Source organism: Bubalus bubalis, chromosome 4, assembly GCF_019923935.1.
Source record: "Bubalus bubalis isolate 160015118507 breed Murrah chromosome 4, NDDB_SH_1, whole genome shotgun sequence".
NCBI lineage: Eukaryota > Metazoa > Chordata > Mammalia > Artiodactyla > Bovidae > Bubalus > Bubalus bubalis.
Window position 1 is genome coordinate 59,586,047 of NC_059160.1, and position 22,067 is coordinate 59,608,113.

At 38.6% G+C, this 22,067-nt stretch overlaps 2 protein-coding genes across 12 annotated transcripts in view; one reads left to right on the top strand and one right to left on the bottom strand.

Moving 5' to 3' along the window:
* Positions 1 to 22,067, top strand: part of CDK17 (cyclin dependent kinase 17) — a 137,189-nt gene that overhangs the window by 103,086 nt on the left and 12,036 nt on the right. For 4 of the 7 annotated variants that reach the window (XR_006550485.1, XR_003108811.2, XR_003108814.2 and 1 more), the window contains exons 14-17: positions 1,902 to 1,944; positions 3,162 to 3,252; positions 4,542 to 4,619; positions 7,196 to 7,357. Coding sequence is in view for 3 of the 7 variants with exons in the window: in XM_044941480.1 (XP_044797415.1) it covers positions 1,902 to 1,944; positions 3,162 to 3,252; positions 4,542 to 4,619; positions 5,140 to 5,177 (250 nt within the window). In the remaining 4 variants the exon portion in view is untranslated. Of the gene's footprint in view, positions 1 to 1,901; positions 1,945 to 3,161; positions 3,253 to 4,541; positions 4,620 to 4,789; positions 6,887 to 7,195; positions 7,358 to 22,067 lie in introns of those variants that run through there. The other 3 variants (XM_044941480.1, XM_006073544.3, XM_006073546.3) reach the window with 2 other exon arrangements.
* ELK3 (ETS transcription factor ELK3) overlaps positions 9,671 to 22,067 on the bottom strand; it is a 177,166-nt gene continuing 164,769 nt past the window's right edge. For 3 of the 5 annotated variants that reach the window (XM_006073548.4, XM_025283676.2, XM_006073549.3), the window contains exons 4-5: positions 17,847 to 17,969; positions 9,671 to 12,239 (exon numbers count right to left, since the gene is read on the bottom strand). In XM_006073548.4, the coding sequence (XP_006073610.1) occupies positions 12,141 to 12,239; positions 17,847 to 17,969 (222 nt within the window). In that variant the 3' untranslated portion in view covers positions 9,671 to 12,140. Of the gene's footprint in view, positions 12,240 to 17,329; positions 17,405 to 17,846; positions 17,970 to 22,067 lie in introns of all 5 variants that reach the window. The other 2 variants (XM_044941481.1, XM_044941482.1) reach the window with 2 other exon arrangements.

Below are 22,067 nucleotides of genomic sequence, written 5' to 3' on the forward strand. Positions count from 1 at the left end.
GGAGATGTAAGAGACACGGGTTTCAGTCTCAGGGTCAGAAAGATCCCCTGGAGGAGGAAGTGGCAACCCACTCCAGTATTCTTACCTTGGAAATCCTATGGACAGAGGAGCCTGGCAGGCTACAAAGACCATGGGGTCACAAAGTGTTGGACACAACTGAGCACACACATTCTGTGTTTACTTAGGAATGTTATAGGCAAAATCTTGGCTCTTATACAGGATGACCCAACATAATTTTGGCCAGTGTTAATGATAATTTGTATTTGAAGAATATGAACTTTCTGACCCTTCATATCCTATATGTTGCCCATCCAATTACAGACCTACCTCAGATCCATCTAAGACTCCCATTTAAATTTGAGTGAGAATGTTTTTACTTACGGAATGTATTACATTTCTGTAAGTAACGTTAGAATCACTAACCCCCTTTGTATTTTTTCATCTTTCCTTAAGAAAAAAATAGATGTGAAAAGGGCACCAAGATACCAAATTAGGCAAATATCTGTTTTAATCAAAAGCCATTCACATTGCTCACAACATAACATACTCACTCTAGTTCCATTTATTCTCAAGATAGGGACGATTAGTAAGATCATTCTGGTGCCAAAATTATTTTGAAAATGTTTATGTGATTTGATAGCCTTGTCACTAAACTAACTGGTAACATTCTAAGTAGACTTCCTAAGAAGGAAGAATAATATAACGTGTTAGACTTTTAGCATAAAAGCATAAATCCTATTTTTGTCATATATATATTGCTTGCTGTTGTAATGTCCAGGGTAAAAAGTTGCAGCTCTTTAAAGCAGATTCTTCATGAGCTTAGCACCTACCTTATCTGTAGCCTGATAACTCAGTTGGTAAAGAATCCGCCTGCAGTGCAGGTGACCCTGGTTCAATTCCTGGGTCGGGAAGATCCCCTGGAGAAGGGAAAGGCTACCCACTTCAGTATTCTGGCCTGGAGAATTCCATGGACTGTATAGTCCATGCAGTCACAGAGTCGGACACGACTGAGCAACTTCCACTTTATTTGTAGCCACAGAGTTCCGAGTGTTTGTCAGAATGGCAGACTGCAAAGGATTAGGAGACTCTGGAGAATCTCTAGGCCACAGCATCCACAGTTCCTACTAAGAGCACTTAAGATGGGAGGGAGAGGAGGCAGTTTCCGTAATTGTGCTTTTTGCCAGTGAATATCAGTGCATGATAGAATTTGTGACTTGTGACTTCTGATCAAGAAGTTATCTCTTTAAGATAACCCCTAAATCCTCTACTCCTGTTTTATTAATTCCATCCTTACAATTTTTTGTCTTTATTGATTATGTCATTGGTTTTGTATCCCTTTTAAATAAAGTTTTATGAAATTATTGAGGCATATTTAAATTGAACTTTATAGCTTCTAGTACCCAATCTTTAGCATATTGTCCTGTAAAAATTTGTTGAGTGATTCATCTCTGTTTATCTTGAACCACAGTGATAAATTTGGAGGTCTTTTACTTTTGTGTTTTCACCTGTATAATACGAAATGATGCTGTTGTACTCTTGCCTTCACTAGAACACTGTGAAAACAGATCTAGTTTACTAAAGTTTTTTTCAATAATACAGGTTATTTTGTTTAGAGATAAAATAGTGATTTTTAAAAATTCTATCATTTTAGTAATCTAATTTCCTCTTGAATATTGAAATTTTGAGTTGATGCCCAGTTACTTGTGATTTCTTCTTAAACAAGTGGCACGATAAATCTTAAGGATAAAACATATTTGAATCTGTTTGAAAAGCAGCAAAGTGTGCTATTTTAGGGCAGTTGAATTTAGCAGATGAAAACACTTGGAAAATAGTTTTATTTAGAAAGTTGCTATCAGCTAAGATTAATAAATAAATTGTTACTTGTCCTTCCTTGTTTTTAGGTTAGACTCTGAAGGAATTGAGTTGATAACAAAATTTCTTCAGGTAAGTTACATCTTTTTTATAGTCATTAAATGGTATGGTAACTTCTCTGAGCCTTAGTTTTTTCATCTATAGAATGGGATCAGTAATATCCCTCTCATAAATAAGATTATTTATGCTAGTATCTAGCATGCTTAAGGCATGTGCTTAGGTGAAAAAATATGGTTTCTCCTAGTGTGTCTGGGTCTCTCCTTGTAACCCAGAACAAGAACAGTCTGAGGTGAAGGGAATATTTTTTTTTAAAAGCTTATTTTTGGTGATTATTGACGATCATAGAAGCCAAAGAGATAGTTGCTAATTGCTGTTGTTGTCCGTCGACTTTCTTGGTGATTCTCCACCAGACTATGTAGAAACAGAAAAAAAAACATTAAAAAATGTGCATAGCATATTCCCTTCACTGAGATAGTTAGCTGCTGGCAATGATCAACTGTGTCAAGGCCATGTTCTCTGCAGTTCATGTTTTCTTATGTTCGCTTTCTTTTTTCCTTATACCTACGCTCTATAGGCTGTTGTACCTCCAAATCCATCCATATCTGCATTCAGAGCAGAAACGACAGAGAAGATAAGAGTGTGTCAGTCACATTAGTCCTCTTGTATCTGCAAAGCAAAGGCTTTTCCAAAACCCCTCTAAAGACTTCTTCCTATGTCTCCGAAATCTTCATATAGCTAGAATGTTGATTGTAAGAGAGGCTGAGAATTGGGGAGCTGGATTGCCATAATTAGCCTAACTTAGAACAGTCATGATTCTTATGTCAGAGTTGGAAGCATGAATGCCTTAAATCTACATTATCTCATGAAGGAAGAAGGGGAAATGGGTATTGAATAGATAATTTAATAATATCTTTCTTAAAGGTATTAGTTACATTCTAATAATCCTTTGTTGTTCATGAAGAAAAGTAACACCATAGGTCAGATATTTTGCTTTTTTCCCCATCACTTCAGAAAATATAAGAAATCTTAATCTTTAGTTAAGATCCAGGTTTGTTTTGGAAATTTGTAGTTGGGATCATTGCTACATAAGCTCAGTAGTAACTCAATTTAGAGCATAGTAAATTGGTTCTTAAAAATAAGTAATTTTTATTAAGTATTAAGTAATCAAGCTAACGGTAGCTCTAAACATTTAAATGCTAATTTATGTGTGTGTCCCCTACCCCTCACACATGCTTTTTCCAGTATTTAGAGAAAAAAATTAATGAAGCCGCTTTTTTGGTTTTTCACAGTATGAATCTAAGAAAAGGGTTTCAGCAGAAGAGGCCATGAAACATGTGTACTTTCGAAGTCTGGGACCAAGAATACATGCTTTACCTGAAAGTAAGAGAAATTCTAGAGTGTGTCCTTCCATCCCCATTATTTTTATCCAGGTTTGGAGACTGGGGTGAATTAGGAGTTTAGGAAGGGACTATTGCTTTTTAAGCCTAAAATTCTGGTCTTTTTGTAATTAGATCAGAAATCCTTGAAGGGAGGCATATGTCTTATTTACCTGTTTTAATTTATTTCTTTTAACACTGAGCATGTTGCTACGACTCTTAAGAAATCAGTAGCACTTCTATGTGGGTCATTAGTCTTACTGGACTTAAGCTGGAAAATGCCATCCAATGATAGACATTGTCATTAGGCCCAATCTAAATTACTTTTTATTCAGAGTTGTTAAAAATGGATTTCAAGCAAGTCGTAATGAAACACAGCCAAAACATTAGTTTTCTCATGAAAGTAAATTTCCTTTTTAAGACATGAAGATGGTTTTCCTTAACTGTGTTCACTCTGACTTAACTATCCCCATGACAGAGGTGAGCATATTGTCATTAAAATAGCTGATTTCTTATGCCTGAGGTAACTGCTTGATTTTACTCAGAACATTCTTAAAAATTACCCCAATATTTTACTTTAAAACTGAGCAAGGTGAGTGGGGAATTAAGAGAATATTTTGGAAATGAGCTACCAAAAGCTTTCATTAATTTCCCATTTTCATTTACTAGACAATGGTTTTCTAATTGGAATCAAGACTCCTCATGACTTTTCACTTAGAACTTAAAGGATATTTTATAATGAAAGACTACCTCTGTGGCAGAGATGGAAATGAGAAAGATGAATTACAAGTATTTTTTAAGATGCTATGTACATTTCATTATTACTAATAATATCAAGTTTTAAAGTTTGAGTTGCAGGAAAGGTGCACAAACCTATTTCTTGTTTTTCTGTAAAATTCTCAAGATAGTTTGAGGATTGGACCTTCACTGCCATCATAAGACAAATGGATAAAGGATAGAATAAAACTGAGTAATACATTTTGATGAAGTCTCCCAACCTCAGTAAGCCCTAGAAATAAACAGTGTACATTCTCCTCAGAGAAACACACACACACAGCCTGATTTAAAGCCAGATTGGAGGAGAAAGGTTCTGAGGGGAGATTATTTGGCTTGGTTTTCTTCTCAAAACCTTGGAACAAAAGAGAAATACTTCAGTGGGGCTCTAACCTTGTAAATGTAGTATAAATGTTTCACATTCACTCAGTATATAATTTAGATGTTTTGTGTCTAGTTGGATTATATTTGCTTTAATGATAGGCTTTCATCTGCTATTTTTTTGTCTATGCATTTTAGGTGTATCAATATTCAGTTTGAAAGAGATTCAATTGCAAAAGGACCCCGGTTTTCGAAATTCTTCTTATCCAGAGACAGGTGTGTTTGTCATAAACCATTTCACATGTCGTTCATGAAATATTGTGTGGAACCAAGTTTTTGGTTTATAAATTGATCAGTAAAATTATGTAAAAACCAATGTACAGTGCATTCCACAACGGTGTATGTTTAGCATTGCACATACTCACTTTTCTCTATGATGTGGGCAGCTCAGTAATTCTTCAGAGAGAATCTGACTCAGTCCAATCAGGGATCCTGAAAGCTGCAGATGGCACAGAGACCTCTTACAAGTGACCTGGCTTGATCACTGACACGCCACCCCTGGCACCTGAGGCAGAAGACACATCTGTGCTCCCCTAGTCATCAGGTTCATCACTTCGAAGCATAGAAGCTGTAGACTGACCCCATCAACAAGAGGGTCCTTTAAGACAGAGCTGATCACTCTTACCATGGAATTAGCTTTTGCTGGTGGGAACATTAGCTTCATAGAGTCACCAAATACTGTATGTGGGATAAAACTGAACCTTGAACTGCCTCATAAAATGACTTTATATTTTAGGACATGCGAAGAACAGAAGACAGAGCATGCTCTTTTAAGTCTGATAACATGGTTTCAAGCCCAGCCCCCAGCCTTTCTTACCAATCAAGGACTCATATCTGAAGGCAATTATTTCTTTTGGTGGACTTGGAATCTTCGTTTGTCTACACTGTCCTCTTCACAGTGGAGTCTTTTTATTTCAGACCTACAAATTGTTTTTATATTTGTTGTCACAGTGTGACAATTTTTTTGTACAGTTGGTTTTAAGGTCTTCTCTGCCATTAGAGCCAGTAGGTTACAGCTGTTGATGTAACTATAGCTGCAATTTTTGTGCAGGACTGAGAAACACAGTGCATTATTTATTGCGGAATCATTGCTGCTAAATAACTACTGTCTGTTTATTTAACACAACAGTTGATGCCTGAAGAAGTTGCAGTGGCTTTATTATATGTGAATGCATCTGTTTCTCCTCATAAATTGTTTTACTGCTGCATTTTTTGTTTGTTTTTAAAATTAAACTGCATTGTTTCCTGGAATGTAAATTTAGCTTTGCTTAACAGTAAAATAAGTGAGCCAACTTGAACACTCTTACATTCATGCTATATAATTTTTTATTGAACATTGGCAAATAGAGTAGCTAAGAAATCAATAAGCACATTATGTTTAGGAAAGCATGTGATGCAGAAGTTGATTCAAGCAAGTGAATACCTGACACTTTGGGGATCTCGAATTACATACCAGTAAATTAAAGTACCACAATTATTTATTTTTACCTTTCCTCATTTTAGAAATATTTACTGCATATTATTGGATATTTGTATACTAATACACTTAACCTGTTTTACATTGTGCTTTAATTTAGTTAAACCATACAAGTCCAGTCAAACATGAGGGATCTTGTTTTGTTTATTTGTCTTAAATACAATTCTTTTAAAAATTAGATTGGATGATTCTTTAATGGGGAACAATTTATTTCATTTGAGAGATGTGTATGTGTGTGTGTTTTAATAGCATTCACTTGGAATCAGCTGAAAGATGTAATATGTGTTTGAAATGAGCCATGATAAATAACAAATGAGAGAAATGAGAACTTGGAAGATTGTTTTAAAGCATTCTAGGTATTATCTGTTTACCAGAGATAGTAAATATTACAGTTTTAAATATGCATCTTTTTGAATATCATAAATACACCTTGATGTTGGTAACAGTGTTTTAAGCATTTGTGTTCACTTTTAAGGACTATTTGTTTAGTGCATCTTTACCAACTGCAAATCTTAACTGCTATATTTTGAAATGGTCATGTAAATTTGGGGCTTATATATCATGAAAAGAGTCATAACTTAATTCATTTTCCTGACATTCACTGTAAAACATTCAGGGTCCTACCATTTCTGTTCAGGAAATCTTGTAGTTTATTGTTATTTAACAGTATTAAGTGAATTTTTGTATGTTTCATTTTAACTTTATTTGTGAATAGTGATTGTGGCATGTTTGGGGTGTTATTTTAATATTTCATGATACTAAAGTTTTAATTTTTAAAAAAATTTCTGGAAGAAACAGATTCATGTGTAATGGTGAATATTGGACCACTACTGCTTTTCACATTTGTAAATTGGTTTTATGTTAAACTCTGTAGCCTAACAAACTGCTGTTATTTCTAACTGACAGACATGTATTAATATTGTACTTTGAAGGTTATAAATATTATGTGAAAATTCCTCCATTTTGTTTCAAAATTTATAATAACAAAATCTTCATGTTGTTAAAATGTGGTTTTGTTGAGTCACGGTTCTTTCTTGGGGAAGAAGGCTGTGCAGAATGGGACCATTTTCTTTTATGTGTCTCAAGATGAAGAAGTGTCTCTGTGCCAGTAGCAATTAATTTATAATTGTGCTGGCCATTCATTTACTAATCTTTACTGTAATTTTACAAGATAGCACTTTTAATTGTCAGATTTTTCATTTCATAGGTTATCTATTTGATTTTTTGAAAATTTGACAGTTATCCTTATGTTTCATTCTTGCATATAAAAGGTGAAGAATTGTATCCAACAGTTATATAAAATTGCTCTTCCTAGGAAAAACTACGGATGTTCCTTCATTTTATTAAGGAATTTGATTTTCTGTTTTTGATACTTGAGCATCATTCAGATTCTGAAAACTTTGCAGTGAAGAGAATTGAAGCTCAAATTGTGAACCTTGAACAGATGATTCGTCTTAAACTGACAAGGTTCTTAAAGGTAAGAGGGGATGCCTTTTTTTTTTCCTTCCAAGTGATGTTGTTAACATGTTACAATCTTTTTGACCCAAGACAGTTCATGTGGTTTGTGTGTGTGTGTGTGTGTTTACTGTTTTTTAAAATTGTGGTAAAATACATGTAACATAAAATTTACCATTTTAACCCTTTGTAAGCATACAATTTAGTGGCATTAAGTATTATGTTCACAGTGTTGTAAAGCAGTTACCTGTCTATTTCCAGGATCTTTCATCACTCCAAACAACAGAAACTTTGTAGCCATTATAATCTCCACCCCGCCCCTCACACACCACCATGTTTTCTTCTTCCCTCATCCTTTGGATAATCTCTTACCTAGAATAAGCAAATTCATCGAGACAAAAACTACATATTTAATCGTATCACACTTGTTTTTTTGTCTCTGGCTTATTTCACTTAACATAATGTTTTCAAGGTTCATCCATATTGTAGCATGTGTCAGAACTTCATTTGTTTTCATGGCTGAGTAACATTGTTGTGTGACTCTACAACATTTGCTTATCCATTTATCTGTATATCCAGGCAAAATATGGATAATTTGCTTATCCATTCATCTGTTGATAGACATGTTTTTTTTTTTTTTTCCCATTTTTGGCTGTTGTGAATAATGTTGCTATGAACATTGGTATACATGCATCTGTTTGAGCCTTTTCAAATTCTTTGGGTTCATATACCAGGAGTAGAATTGTTGGGTCAGTTGGTAATTTAATCCTTAACTTTTTCAGAAACCACCGAACTGTTTTCTACAGTACCCACACCATATTACATTTTTCAGTAGTAATGCATGAGGTCCAATTTCTCCTCATCCTTGCTTCTTTTTTCCCATTATATTCATTCTAATAACTTTGAAGTGGTGTCTCATTGTGGTTTTGATTTCCCTAAGGACTTGAGGGTGTTAAGCACCTTTTCGTGTGTTACCGACCATTATCTGCTTTAGAGAAACGTATTTTCAAGTCCTTTGTCTTTTAAAAAGTTTGGTTGTATGTCTTTTTGTTGTTGAATTGTAGGAGTTCTTTATATTGTCTAGAGTGTTATGACATATATAATTTGTAATTATTTTTTTCTGTGGGTTGTGCTCACTTTATGGGTGTCTTGTTGATAAACAAAAGTTTTTTATTTTCATGAAGTCCAGTTTAGTTCTTCTTTGCATATTTAAGTTGCTTTAGCTAAATCCACGGAGAAGGCAACGGCACCCCACTCCAGTACTCTTGCCTGGAAAATCCCATGGACAGAGGAGCCTGGTGGGCTGCAGTCCATGGGGTCGCTAAGAGTAGGACACGACTGAACGACTTCACTTTCACTTTTCACTTTCATCCATTGGAGAAGGTAGTAGCAACCCACTCCAATGTTCTTGCCTGGAGAATTCCAGGGACGGGGGAGCCTGGTGGGCTGCCATCTATGGGGTCTCACAGAGTCAAACACGACTGAAGCGACTTAGCAGCAGCTAAATCCAAGGTTTTGAATATTTTCCCGTTTTAAGAGTTTTATAGTTTAGTGCTTACATTTAGGACCTTCTGTTTTGAATTAATGTTTGTGGTGTAAAGTGAGGGCTAACCTCATTGTTTTGCATGTGAGTATCTAGTTTTCCTAGACCTGTTTGTTGAAAGACCTGACCTTTTCCCCCTTGGCACCCTTGTTGAAAATCAATTGATCATAGAAATGAGGGTTTGTTTGGGAGTTCTTAATTCTGCTCTTGGTCTACATATCCATCCTTCTACCAGTACCACAGTGTTTTAATTAATTGTAGCTTTATAAGTTTTGCACTCAAGAAGTGTGAGTCCTCCACTTCTGTTTTTCTTTTTCAGGATTGTTTTGTATATTCTAGGTTCCTTGAAATTCCATATAAATTTTAGGATGAGATTTTTGGGACTGTGATGAATTTATTGAATCCATAGATCACTTTGGGTAGTACTGTGATCTTAACAATATTAAGTGTTCTAATCCATGACCATGGGATGACTTTAATTTCTTGATATTAATCGCAGCTAAGAGAGTAAATGGTTATGTAGTTTCCCCCTCCTCATTACCTCCCTACCTCAATGCAGAATGACAGAACTTCAGATTTAAGTCATCAGAGGACCAGTTTTCAAATCCATTCCCTTCTACCCAACTCAGTGTCAATAAGTATATTTGTTTCCTTAAATACCTGTTGAAATGTATATATACGTAGTGTTTCAATGTGCAATATTTAAGCTAAATAACAATTCTTTTTCCAACTTATACCCATAGAATAGCGGCATTTGAATCATTCCAAGTAAATGGAAGTAATACAACCCACTTGCCTCTTCACACCTTTTATCACAAAGTATTTATTGAACAAAAATAATATAACAGTAAAAATGATACATATATGAAAATTGAGTGAAGATTTGCAGTCATAGAAAAGATGTGTACAAAAGAGACCAACAGGTTATAGTTCTATAAACTTTACCATAGCATTTTAACACTGATCAAGCAAACATAAAAAGGGAAAACAAAGTTATTATGTTCTTTGAAACGTATTTTTTGACTAAAATAATTGTTTAAAAAAGACAAACCCAACATACACACACACACACAGAATGAGGCAGAGCAATAAGGCTTATATACTTCAACACCTCCAGTTATCTATTTGTGTCATGTGAGTTTTTTTGGTGCATCAAAAATTACTGTATTTTTTCCATTTCTAATAAATGGAGCTAGAGTGTATGTTAATCATAGTATTTGGAGGAAGGGAATACTAGATTGAGGTTTTTGCACATTGACTTCAGTTTCTCTAAGAATCCTGCATTTGAGGTATGCTCTTATCTGACTTGTTTTTTGTTTGTTTTTAATGCTCTTTTGTTTTTTTCTACTTAACATGCAGTTTTGGACCAGTTGGTACCTATAGCTAGGCGTGTGGAGGTAGAACTGGACTGAGCACCAGTCATTGTTCTACCTTCAGTGAGCTATGTAGCTCTAGGCATTCGCACTTCTGTGCAGTTGTCCTTACCTGGTATCTCAAAGGCCTCTTCTAACATTTTATGTTCGGTAAACACCAGTCCCCTGGACTAGCTCTTTATTCTAGTCTAGAATCATCCTTAGTCTGTGGGTAGTGGCAGTAGTGTCTCCTTGCAGATTGTGGAACCAGGCCCATTACTTTACATCCAAAGATGCATATTAGAGTTTGGATTTTTTCCCCAGATAAGGGCTTACATCACCAAGTAAAATTCCAATCGAAAATCTCAAGCTCAATTCCAGTTGAACATCTCAAGCATTAAAAGTGTCGCAACAAAATTTTAGATTTCTTGAAAACTCAAATGTTTGTTTTTACAACCTTTGTTTTTTACCCTTTCTCATAATCCCTGCCATTTAACGCCTCATTTGGATCAGTGAATTATTTAGCCACATTTCAAATTGGTTTCTGTTATAGTTAAGGATGGTAATTTTACTGAGTTGAACGCACTGGGCATCTTCCAGTTCTTGAATCTTACATTAGAACTTTACTACTTCATATACAGATGGGCACCTTAAACTGGTGCCTGCTGATTTTTCTGAAGGAACAGAAAATGTTTCTATTATCACTGCTCTAAACTACACTACACAAAAGTATTCACTGCTTAGTACTGCAGGTTGTTACATAAGTTCAGTTCCACAATAAGGTTCCTGAAGAATTTTATATTTTTTAATCAATTTTCCTTCATTCTCACCATAAACAGTAATACATAAAGCAGTGTATCCTACACCTCAATTTCCACAACCAAGGCTTTACCCATACACATGAAGATACCTGGTATTACAAAATGTTTTCTTTGTTATATGTATTCATCACCAATCTGTGAACCTTTTCCAAAGCGCAGGATTTTTAAATGTTAATTAGTTTCTGGGGTTCAGAGAAACCCTAACTTAGATACAGTAAATGCATCAGAGAGGTATGATTCTCAATGGAAAATGGGAAGAACCAGGTTAATTTTTTAAAATAAGCATGTGCTAACCTAGGAAATATTCCAGGGGCATAGATTGAACTTGATATAGTTTTTCCATCTCAGGCTTTTGTGTGGAAGGAGTCTCAAAGATTGTAAACAGGAGGCTAGCCTTTCAAGGTTCATTTTTTCAAAAAATGCACTTTAGAACATTTTCATGAAATTTTATTGTCTAAATATGGCTTGTTTTTTATAAAAACATTACTTGGATATTATATTCACTGAATTTCAGTTCAAAAGAGGTTCTAAGGCAATTCTCATACAGTTGAAAGCCAAAAAGAAAAGTAATGAATGCTTTCATATTGCCTACTTGTGAAAAATAATGAAATTCTACTAGAGTTGTTTGATACTAATTTTTGTCTTTCAAACATTTTCTGAATACTAAAAATATATATATAGATAATTTACAATAAACTAAATGCAAAGGAAGGCACAGCTGGTTATAGTGTATATAAGCACAGTTCAGCATTTGCAGAATTAAAGAGGAAGAAAGCTTCACATCCTTATTTCATTGAAAACCATTTAGAAAAGTTCTTCACTGTCAACAGTGTTCAACACTTAAGAGCTAAGAAGATATAAAAACAAAAACATTAAAATTCACTTAATGCAAAACAGATTTTCATATATACTTGAATATAAAAAAGGTTTTAAAATGCTAACATAAATCTAGACCATCCATGTTATGAAAAGTGCAAACCAAATTAACAGACGGGTTTCACAACATCCTTCTCACGACACAGGTAAACTAGCCCATGGGGACAAACTGTTTCATCAGTGAATGAGTCTTTAAATTGTGGCCAGATGGCATCAGGATTTCTGAGAGTTCGAAGAAAGCAGTACTGGAGAAGCAGCTCTGTCCAGACTGGGGATTGGCACTGGCATGTGGCCATTAAGCAGTGTTGGGAACTGTAGGGGCAAAAGATGTTTACAATAAGTATTGCAAATCCATTGGGAAGACCAGAGTTTTTAACATTCCTAGACAGACCACAGTGGACCAGTTCTCTCATCACCTCTGTGATTGATAGAGGTCAGTTGCCAGTTTTTTTAAATAATTTTATTTATTTATTTTTAGCTGCTCTGGCTCTTCGTTGTAGTATGGGGGCTTCTCATTGCAGTGGCTTCTCTTGGTGCGGAGCCCAGGCTTTAAGCGTGTAGGTCTCAGTAGTTCTGGTGCACGAGCTTATTTGCCCAAAGGCATGTGGAACCTTCCCGGACCAGGAATTGAACCCATGTTCCCCACATTGGCAGGCGTATTCTTAATGCCTGGACCACTATGAAAGTCCATGTTGCCAATTATTTTACAGAATGAGTAACTGGAAGATGACAATGAAATCAAGATTACGTACAGCAGAGGCTAAGGCTTAGAAAATATTCCAAATTATTTTATGTGCAGAGGCTACTAGAAAAAAATACTAGGAAACTCTTTGAAATCAGTAATTTCTCATATTGTATTTTAAAACTATTGGTTTTCCAGAGTACTACTGGTGTTTCTCAGTAACTGTTAAAAATGGGGTATGTTTTTATCTTAAGAGATTTAGAAAACAATATCTTTAAAAATATTCTAGTTAAAATGATAATACCAAACCAAATAGATAACCTGTAAGTGCCAAAATTTATAGTTAATTTGTCTTGTTGGTAACTACGATGGGACAAACGTGTATGGTTTGATGTCTTTCATGTCTAAAGTATAGCAGCTATACTCCCAACTGAACACAAAATACTTAAAGACCTCCTTCTAAAACATGATTGTTGAAAACTAAGTTTTCCTTGTTGAGGACAAGATGAGTCACAGTGATCTCTTGGGCTGTCTTCTAGTTTAACTCTTGCTTAGTCTATATACTGTGCTTTCTGTACCCAACTGCCCAACTTATTTTAATGTCAGTGGTAAGGGGGTGGTGCTATTAATTACTGTTTCTGTAATGGTTATAATCAAGATTTTCTTTCCTGACACTTTGAATTTTAACATTATATAGAATTTTATCCATTTTATCTGGGTTATCAAATCTATTTTTACATTTAGCTTATACTTTACTTTTTATTTAAGGTGTGCTCCTAACCACTATTCCCATTGATTAAGAGTAGACACTGGAAGAAGAGCAGACTTTGAATTCTCATACATCTTCTCTCATTTTAGTAGTTGTTTATCTTACTGGTGTTCTCAAAAGTTTTGGTTTTGTTATTGACTTCTGTCCTCTTTATTTCTGTCTACTCAAGTGTCACAATTTCTCTTGGTTAGCCTGACCTTTCTGACATGTTTCATACTCCTCTTTATTGCCCCCCTCCCCTCATCCACTCGCAGTCCCTTTTCTTAAACCGCATTCCCCAACTTCTGTCCTCAGCCTTCCTTTCTCCTGTACTGTACTCAAGAAACATTTCCTGGTGTCAGACAGCCCCAGCACCTCTTGCCCACTCACTTTAAAGTCAGTAATAATGGGGGTAAGGAGCACGACACTAAACAAGAATCAGGGCTCTACTACTTGTTAACATGGGATCTTGGGAAAATTGAGCAACATCTCTGGGCCTTAGTTTCTTTCTCTTGTAAAATTGGTCATCTTTTCAAATAGAGCTGTTGAGACTTTTAAATAAGGAGCCATGAAAAGTGCTTTAGAACAATGTCTGACATATTGGTAGCCCTCAAAAAATTGTAGCTATTGTTATCAATAGCATTCCCAATCTTTTAATCACTTAGTAATGCTTGCCTCTTCCTGATTTTTCACTAATTACTCCTTACACCCATCTAAAAGTCATCCTCTCAGTTTTACCTCTGGAATGTCTTTTTCACTCATGTAAAAGGTGGTTTCTCCCCTCAGAATTTGGAGTAGTGTAAATCTATGTATTCCTGCCCCTTACTCTTTCTGCCTTCTGTCCTCTCTCCACATTATGATACCAGTGATAACCTTTCTAAAATAGAGATCTGACGTTATCTCCAGCTTTAAAAGGCCTCCCATTGTTTTCACTTAACAACTCTTTAGTATACTATCCAAGCCCCATTGCTACTTTTCCAACCAGTCTATCACCCAGGTCCCTTCCAGAACAGACTATGTATTTTCATATCCAAATGATGCATATCTGTTCATTTAGAATGTACTTCACTCTGCCGTGATCCTGTCCCATCTTCCCAGCTCAGCTGTCCCTTCTGCCTTGGGGCCTCTGTTCAGGCCCCAGCTGGAAAAAGCAATTCTTGTTGGGTTCCTGGAGCACTGTGTTTACACACCTGGTGTTCACGTGTTGTCGGAGAAGGCAATGGCACCCCACTCCACTGCTCTTGCCTGGAAAATCCCATGGACAGAGGAACCTGGTGGGCTGCAGTCCATGGGATCGCTAAGAGTCGGACATGACTGAGCGACTTCACTTTCACTTTCATGCACTGGAGAAGGAAATGGCAACCCACTCCAGTGTTCTTGCCTGGAGAATCCCAGGGACGGGGGAGCCTGGTGGGCTGCCGTCTATGGGGGTCGCACAGAGTCGGACACGACTGAAGTGACTTAGCAGCAGCAGCAGCAGCATTCACGTGTTGTATATCCCCACAGTCCCTGCCTCAGAGCTTTACAAGTATTTTCTGGGTTAGATTTGTTGAGTTAAAAATTAACGGAAAACTTTCTCAGTTGAAAATTACCTTGTATCTATACCTACTAGGTATATTCCAAATATGATCAAAATCTGTTTCAAAAGCAGAACAGACATCCTAAAGACACGCTTAAAATACTAAACCGTCCAACTGGGAACCCATCTCACTTTATAAAGCAAGGTGTATATTTAGATTTAGTACAGTGTCTTTGGCATCTCGCTCTTTATGTGTCTCAATTACCAAGCATACCTCTTCTAGAAAGGCTCATATCTCCACTCTCCTTCCCTTGAAATTCTCAGTATCTGCTATCACTTACTAATAATAGCAAGAGCCCCTCAGTGCCAGAACTCCTCCTCAGCCTTGTCAACTGTTACTGTAAGGATTCTGATCTCCTTTTCTAATTATAACAGGAAATTTGCCAGCATCATTATAGGCCAAGTCTAATTTGTTTTCCTTCTCCAACACATGGACATAACATATGTGAAAGAGGCTTCCTATTTTTAAAGTTACTTCCATTAGTTTAAAAAGCATACTGTTGATAGTAATCTAAATTTGAAACTTGATGATTTGAAATGTCTTATTAAAAAAAAATGATTCTTACCATGTTATTTTAACCATTTTCAAAACTTCAAATTTCAGCTTTCACCAGCTCAGTCCTCTTATCATACATAGAAAGAGAAGTAATACTCTAAACGGTACAAAGTTATTTTTCTTTAGTCTCACAGACCCCAACCCCAAAAAGAGGGCCCACGGCCATGCAGCCTGTCAGCCATCCACACATGGTTACGTTTTCCCATTCAGGGTTGTGTTCTGAATGGCTCCAGGAGAGAGGACAGGCCCAATTTGTGAAATCACAGTTCTAAGCAGGTAGCCGTTAAGCGCAGCTTTTCTTCTGCAGAATTCTAAATGTAAATCAGGAGCCACTGGTCAGCAGTGGTTCTGAGTGGGGTTTCTGGAGCAGCAGCGTCTCTAGGAATGTATTAAAGAGTATTATTACCAGGCCCCATCCCAGACCTTCTGAATCAGGACTCTGGGGGAGGGAGGGACCCAGCCAGGTGCATTTTAACACACCCAGCCTCTGGCTGAGTCTGCCATGTGTTGAGAACCACGGGTCTACAGCACAGAACTACAGTCTACAATAGTGACTGAAGGGATATGCATCCTGGCCAATTCCCAGAGCTCCTGATACCTTTTAATGTGTAGAATCAGTGGGGAGATGAACTCCTGTTAACTGTTGGGAGTAGTGGGCTAGAAATCTCTAAGGATTCTGGACCAGTAGTTCTGGAGGGCTTCCTTGGGAAGTTACCAAACCCTGCACAGTCTGGTGGTAGGATTTTCAGCAAGGATGGAAGCGAGAGTCCATTCATTATTCACATATATCTCAGGAAACCTAGAGAGGCCTTGTGTTCGATTCCAGGATTAGGGTAGGATTACAGGCCCCACTGTGGAGCTGACTGACTACGCACCACACGATCCTGTCTGCTCTACTCAGGAACTCTCTGCTGCTCCCATCTGGAGACTTCCAGGAAATAAGGTCGTTGAGTTTCCCCACCAAAAGATCACCAATCGAAAGTTTGCCTAATTCTGCATTTGCTCACTGCCTTTTGCTATTGCTAGCTTTTGTTTCTTTGCCTGAGTTAAAATGGCTAAGAATCAACACATTGGCTGTGCATGACCATATCTCAGTTTCTTGTAATGAGAAGGAAGGCCAGGAAGAGAAACCTGATAACTCAAGTATAGTCACATCTTGACACCCTGCCTCATCCCTACTAGGAAACCAGAGAAGCAAGATAGTAATCCGAAGCTCTCTAGCTCTACCCTTCTCCCAATGAGACCCTAAATACCAGCATGTATAGCCCCTGGCACAGAGGTGAATACTAACCTTGACAAACAAAATGAACAATAAGGAAAAGCACTGGAGACATGATCTTACAACACTTTCTCAGACATGTCTTCTCGGTGAATTCTGAGGCATCCCTTCCTTTAGTCAGTCAGTGGTAGTTGCTGAACATGCTGTGTACCAAGCAGTGTGCTAGATGCCAGGCACACACCACAGCAAGCAGGATGCAGCTCTGGCTTCTTGAGGGCCCAGTGTTTAGTGGGGAGATTGTCAGATGAACAGGCAGGACAAAGTGGTTAGTGCTAGGTGCAATGAGAACCAAAGAACGACAGCTGAGGTCAGCCAGGCTGAGGGGCAGAGGTGAACGAGACAGACAAGGTCAGAATCAGGAACAGGTGTGTGCACTTGATCCAGTTTTGCCTCATTCCTGTCCCTGGGATCCTTTCTACACTCACATGTCCAGACAGTAACATCTTGGTCGGTGAGTCATAATCTTTGGGTCTCCAAGAGGAAATACCAAATTTCCACATGATAGCAAGTGATGCTACTGCAGGTCTGTAGTATGGAGATGACTAATGAATCGCTTACCTAGTACAGGGAGCTTTACAAGATGAACAGCTGAGACTTTTCACTTTTAATCAGATCCCTGGATGCTTCTTTTTTCTATTGTAGAACAAGGAAAACTTGATTCTGACTCATAGAATTATGCAGGTAACTTTGCTGTTATTACAATGTAGAGTTCACGATTTTTATCTTTATTTTGTGTGGTTACTATACTAATAGGTTAGTATGTTAAAGTCTTAGGAGATATTATAAAATACAATTTAAAAATTTTTCCTTATAAATTTCTAGTTTTCATAGTTAGTGAAAATGAACAATTGGAGAACTTATTGTTCCACTTATGGATAGCTGACATGTGCACGCCACCTCAATGAAAGTACCTGCCTCTGAAGGTGCCTTTTGCAGCCACGTTAACATGAATTCCTTTTGGAAACGTAACAGTGAGTTCTGCCCTACATTTAGAGAAAATGTTACCTTGCAGATTTATCAAGGAAACACATCCCTCAGAAATTGCACATGTACAAGTTCATTTCTAAATGCTCACCTGAAACAGCGTGCTTGGCCCTTGCAGCCGGGCAGGACTCAGTGGAGCAACTGGACTAAGGCTGCTCCAGAAATGTATGCTGGACAGCAGTGGACTCGGGGTCAGAAGCAGTCCATTTGGTGTCTGGGAAAGAAAGCACACACAGGATTGATACCTGTATCGCCGGTTCCCGCTGTGGTCAACAGTGTGGTCGGGGCACCAGCCACAAACCAACCTCATCATTTCAGGAAAATCTGACGGCGTTATTTCTGCGGGGCTGTGCAGTTTAATTTCCTTCAGTGCTAACTGTATGAGCAATTTGTATTATAAAGAATGGAAAAGTTACCTTCCATAACCATTCTAGTAGAAAACTCAAGTTTGTAACAACTTTTGTCAAGCTTCTTTTTTCAATTTGCTCCCCCTCACACATTAAACAAGATTGGTGGCACTAGCAGTAAATACTCCACCTGCCAATGTAGGAGACACAGGAGATGCAGATTTGATCCCTGGGTCGGGAAGATCCCCTGGAGGAGGAAATGGCAACCCACTCCAGTATTCTTGCCTGCAGAATTCCATGGACAGAGGAGCCTGGCGGGCTACAGTCCATGGACTCAACGAAGAGTCAAAACATGACTGAGCACACATGAACACAACAATATACAAGCAAATGGGATCCCATGAGAGAGGGCTTTAGTTTTCCTTCTCTATATTAATTTTTCTACAGTGGACATCCATTACTTGGGCTACACACACACATTTTTAAAGGGCCTCCCAAGCTTCACTCTCCCCATCAACAACCCTTTGAATACTTGAGGATCTGCTGCTAAAATACCCTGTAGCAGCTTCATGAAAAGCTCTGAACTGAGTTTACCAGATTTCACTCTGGATATGGGGCTGATGAGAATTCATCTCCCCAGGAATGGCTCAGAGGGAAACAAAATCCGTTCTTGTCAGATAGAATGTAAAGCCAAAATGCTGGGTTTCCTGGGAGAGTGCCAAGGATGGCATTTGCTTGCATACTCGCAGCAGGAGTCCTGGTCTTCAAGCCAGCTAGAGTGCAGAAGGAACAACCCACCCCCACCGGTAAGCCTGCCCGGTTTTTATTCTCAACAGAGACAAGCTTCTTGTCCAGGTGGCTGTGCGTCTAAGGGACTAGGAGGAGCCCCTCTGTAGTTTCATGATGTCAGTAAGGTGCTCTGTGTAAGAAGGGCAGTGAGGGCACCAGCATTTCAGATGACATCATGCTGCATGCGAAAGTGGTTTTTTTCCCCCCTAGAATTGGCCTCAGCAGCTTTGTTAATTATCCAGAACATTTGGCTTAAACCTAAATGGAAAGGTCTGTTCTGTTCTGCAGAAAGGAGATAAACATCCAAAGGTTCTCAAAATGGAGCTGCTGGAAAGACTCAAATAATTTGAGTTTTGGTTCCACAGCATTTCCTACATATTAAATGACCTACGAGGTTACCCAAAATACATGTTTTGGGTAAATTTCCCATTTGTTCTAATCCAAGGCAGTTTCATAAACAGGCCAGGCCATCTGGCCTAACAGTTCAGACTTGGCAGTTCTACATGGGCTCTACTAGGGTTCCAACCTCAGAACAACTACTTATGAGTTAGGTAACAACCCCTCCCTGCCTTGGTTTCCTAAGCTATAAAACAGAAAAATGCCTACATGTCTTACATTACAGGATCATCAGGAAGAGTAAATGATCTGTGTAAAGCTGGCAGATTAGAAATGCTCAAAAAATGTTCCAAGACTGCTATCAGTAATTAAGTGTATTTGACTAACTGTATTAAAACCCAGCCATGGGAGAAATCCTCAACTGTATAAAGAACTGAAACAGACAGACCAACCCAGGCAGCCAGTACCTTAGGGTTCCTCTCAGTTGTGTTAGTGTCAGGTCTGTTGCTCATCTGATCTGAGAACTAACATTTGCATGTCACTCAAGCCAGGTTCCAACCACAGTATGCCACATTAACATTTAACCAACGTGTTCAGGGCCTCCTAGGTTACCTACCAATGAAAGTCACAGCTCTAAAGAGACAGTGAATCCTTTAAACTACAAAACAGCTTTCTCTCTCATCCACAGCCATAAATAGACATCCACTCCTTTTTAACCTTCTGAGCAATATGAGGTATAGAATATATTTTCGTAGTCTAAATGTCATACCCATGTCTGGATTGGAGATGTTTGCACATTTGTTTCTAAGGGATACAGGATGTACTCAGAATATAGTAACCTTCTGTTTCTCCTATTTAATATATTTGAAATGTCTTCTATAATATATGCAAATAAATACCGTAAAATGACTTCATTCACTCCTCTCCCTCCCACCTCTGTTCTGGCTGAAGATTCTATGGCCGTAGGGGAAAATCTTGTTGGTTACTCTTAGGGAAAATTTCTATAAAGCCTGGCGTGAGTTCTCTCTCACCGTGGGAGCTTTCAGAGCCTGTCTCCAGAAGCTCCTTGAGCCCTAGACAGAGGCTAAAGAAAGAAGCTACCAGCAAAATGCGTGCTTCCTCTTCCTTCCCTAAAGAATGTCTTAGCAAATGGGGTCTTCTGAGTGGCAGACAGGAACTTCCTGACCCTGTCACCTGCAGGAAAGGAGATGCTCCTGGACCCAAGGGCCATGGGTGTTCATTTTCAAGGGGAAATACCCTCCTGTTTGACCTCATGTCATCTTCCCCACTCGGTTCTTCATTGAATACTGAGTCTTCTAGAAAGCCCACACATCGGAGCTAAACTGAGTGAGCTAATGTCCAGACAGGCCCCTTCTGAGTGCCCTCTGACCACCAAGATTCCGCCTCTTGGAAAGAGACTTCTGTTTTCCCCTCAGCCAGATGGCACGAACTCACCACCTTGCCCAATCCAGTGTTTATGACTCTGTTTCTATCAACAGTACCACCATATATCTACCCACTCAGCAAATACTGATGGAGTATATAGTATGTATCAGGTGCCAGAGAAACAATAAGACACTGCCCCTGTACTCAGCCCATCTGCAACCCAGCATCCCAGGCACGGAGATGCAGATGCCTCCCCCCGTCTCCTCGCCACAACCTCTGGGCACGGCCTGGAGATCCTTCCTTGAACTGACTCTCCTGTTTATCCCCGCATTTCCAGTCTTGCAGCATCCAAGCCCCCATCAACTTAGATGCCATTTGGCAACTGCCAACTAAACCAGTCCAGCTGTCTCTGTGTCTCCCTTCCAATCTATTCTGAGCACCACCACCGAATCAATCACCTTAAGACACCGTTCACAATTTTAGGAAGGAGAAGAGTTCAACCTAAGACTTCCCTGGCGGTCCATTGGTTATGACTGCACTTCCACTAAAGGGGGTAAAGTTCAGTCCCTGGTCGGGGAACTAAGATCCTGCATGCCATGCAGCCAAAAAAAAAAAAAAAAATTCAACTTCCCTAGGCCAAAATTCTAGGTAGACCCATAACACCCTAGAATGTGAATCCCTGCCCCTCCTCTGCTCCAGGGGTCCCGACTACCACACAATTCCAACCTAGCAGTTGTTCAGCAATCATTCCAAAACCTCCATGACCCCTCAGCCCTTGACCCCCTGGGCTAGTGCCACTCCACAAAGGATCTCATCTATTTCTATGGTTTTCAACCCTCCTGTAACCACCTCAGACTCTCCTTAGCTCCAACTGCAGCTGGATGTTTCTTCCCAAATGTCCTCAAACTCCACATGGCCCAAATTGGACTTGGAAACTTTCCCCATGAGTTTCTTTCTTCCCATGAAATTCATACTCAACTGCTGCTCACCCCTAACGCCTCACACCCATCACGTGTGTCTGTCAGATCCATCTCCTCTGGCCTCATGCCACTGTCACAGCCACAGGTCCTCACTGTCTTTTCACCTGGAATTTTACAGTCATCTAACTGCTTCCAGCCTCACCCCTCCCTTGCCCATGTCTTCAGAATGGTTTCTAAAACAGTTCTCACTATGTCACTCAGGCTCCTCCTCCCACCACCTCCTTTACCTTTGGAATGTATCCCCCACCCTTACTGAACTACTGCCCTAATGCACAAAGCTGTTGCACATTTTTATGACCACAAAGCCTTTGCAACATCCCCACCCCCAGCAAAGTGAAGACCCTCTTCCTTAGTATTCCTTTTACACCTAAAAATTCTGTGTATGTACTGTGTCCAGGACACTATATTTAACCAACCTAAAAGTAAGTTACGAGCTTCCTCCCAATTCATACGGGCTGCCTGATTCACATTTGC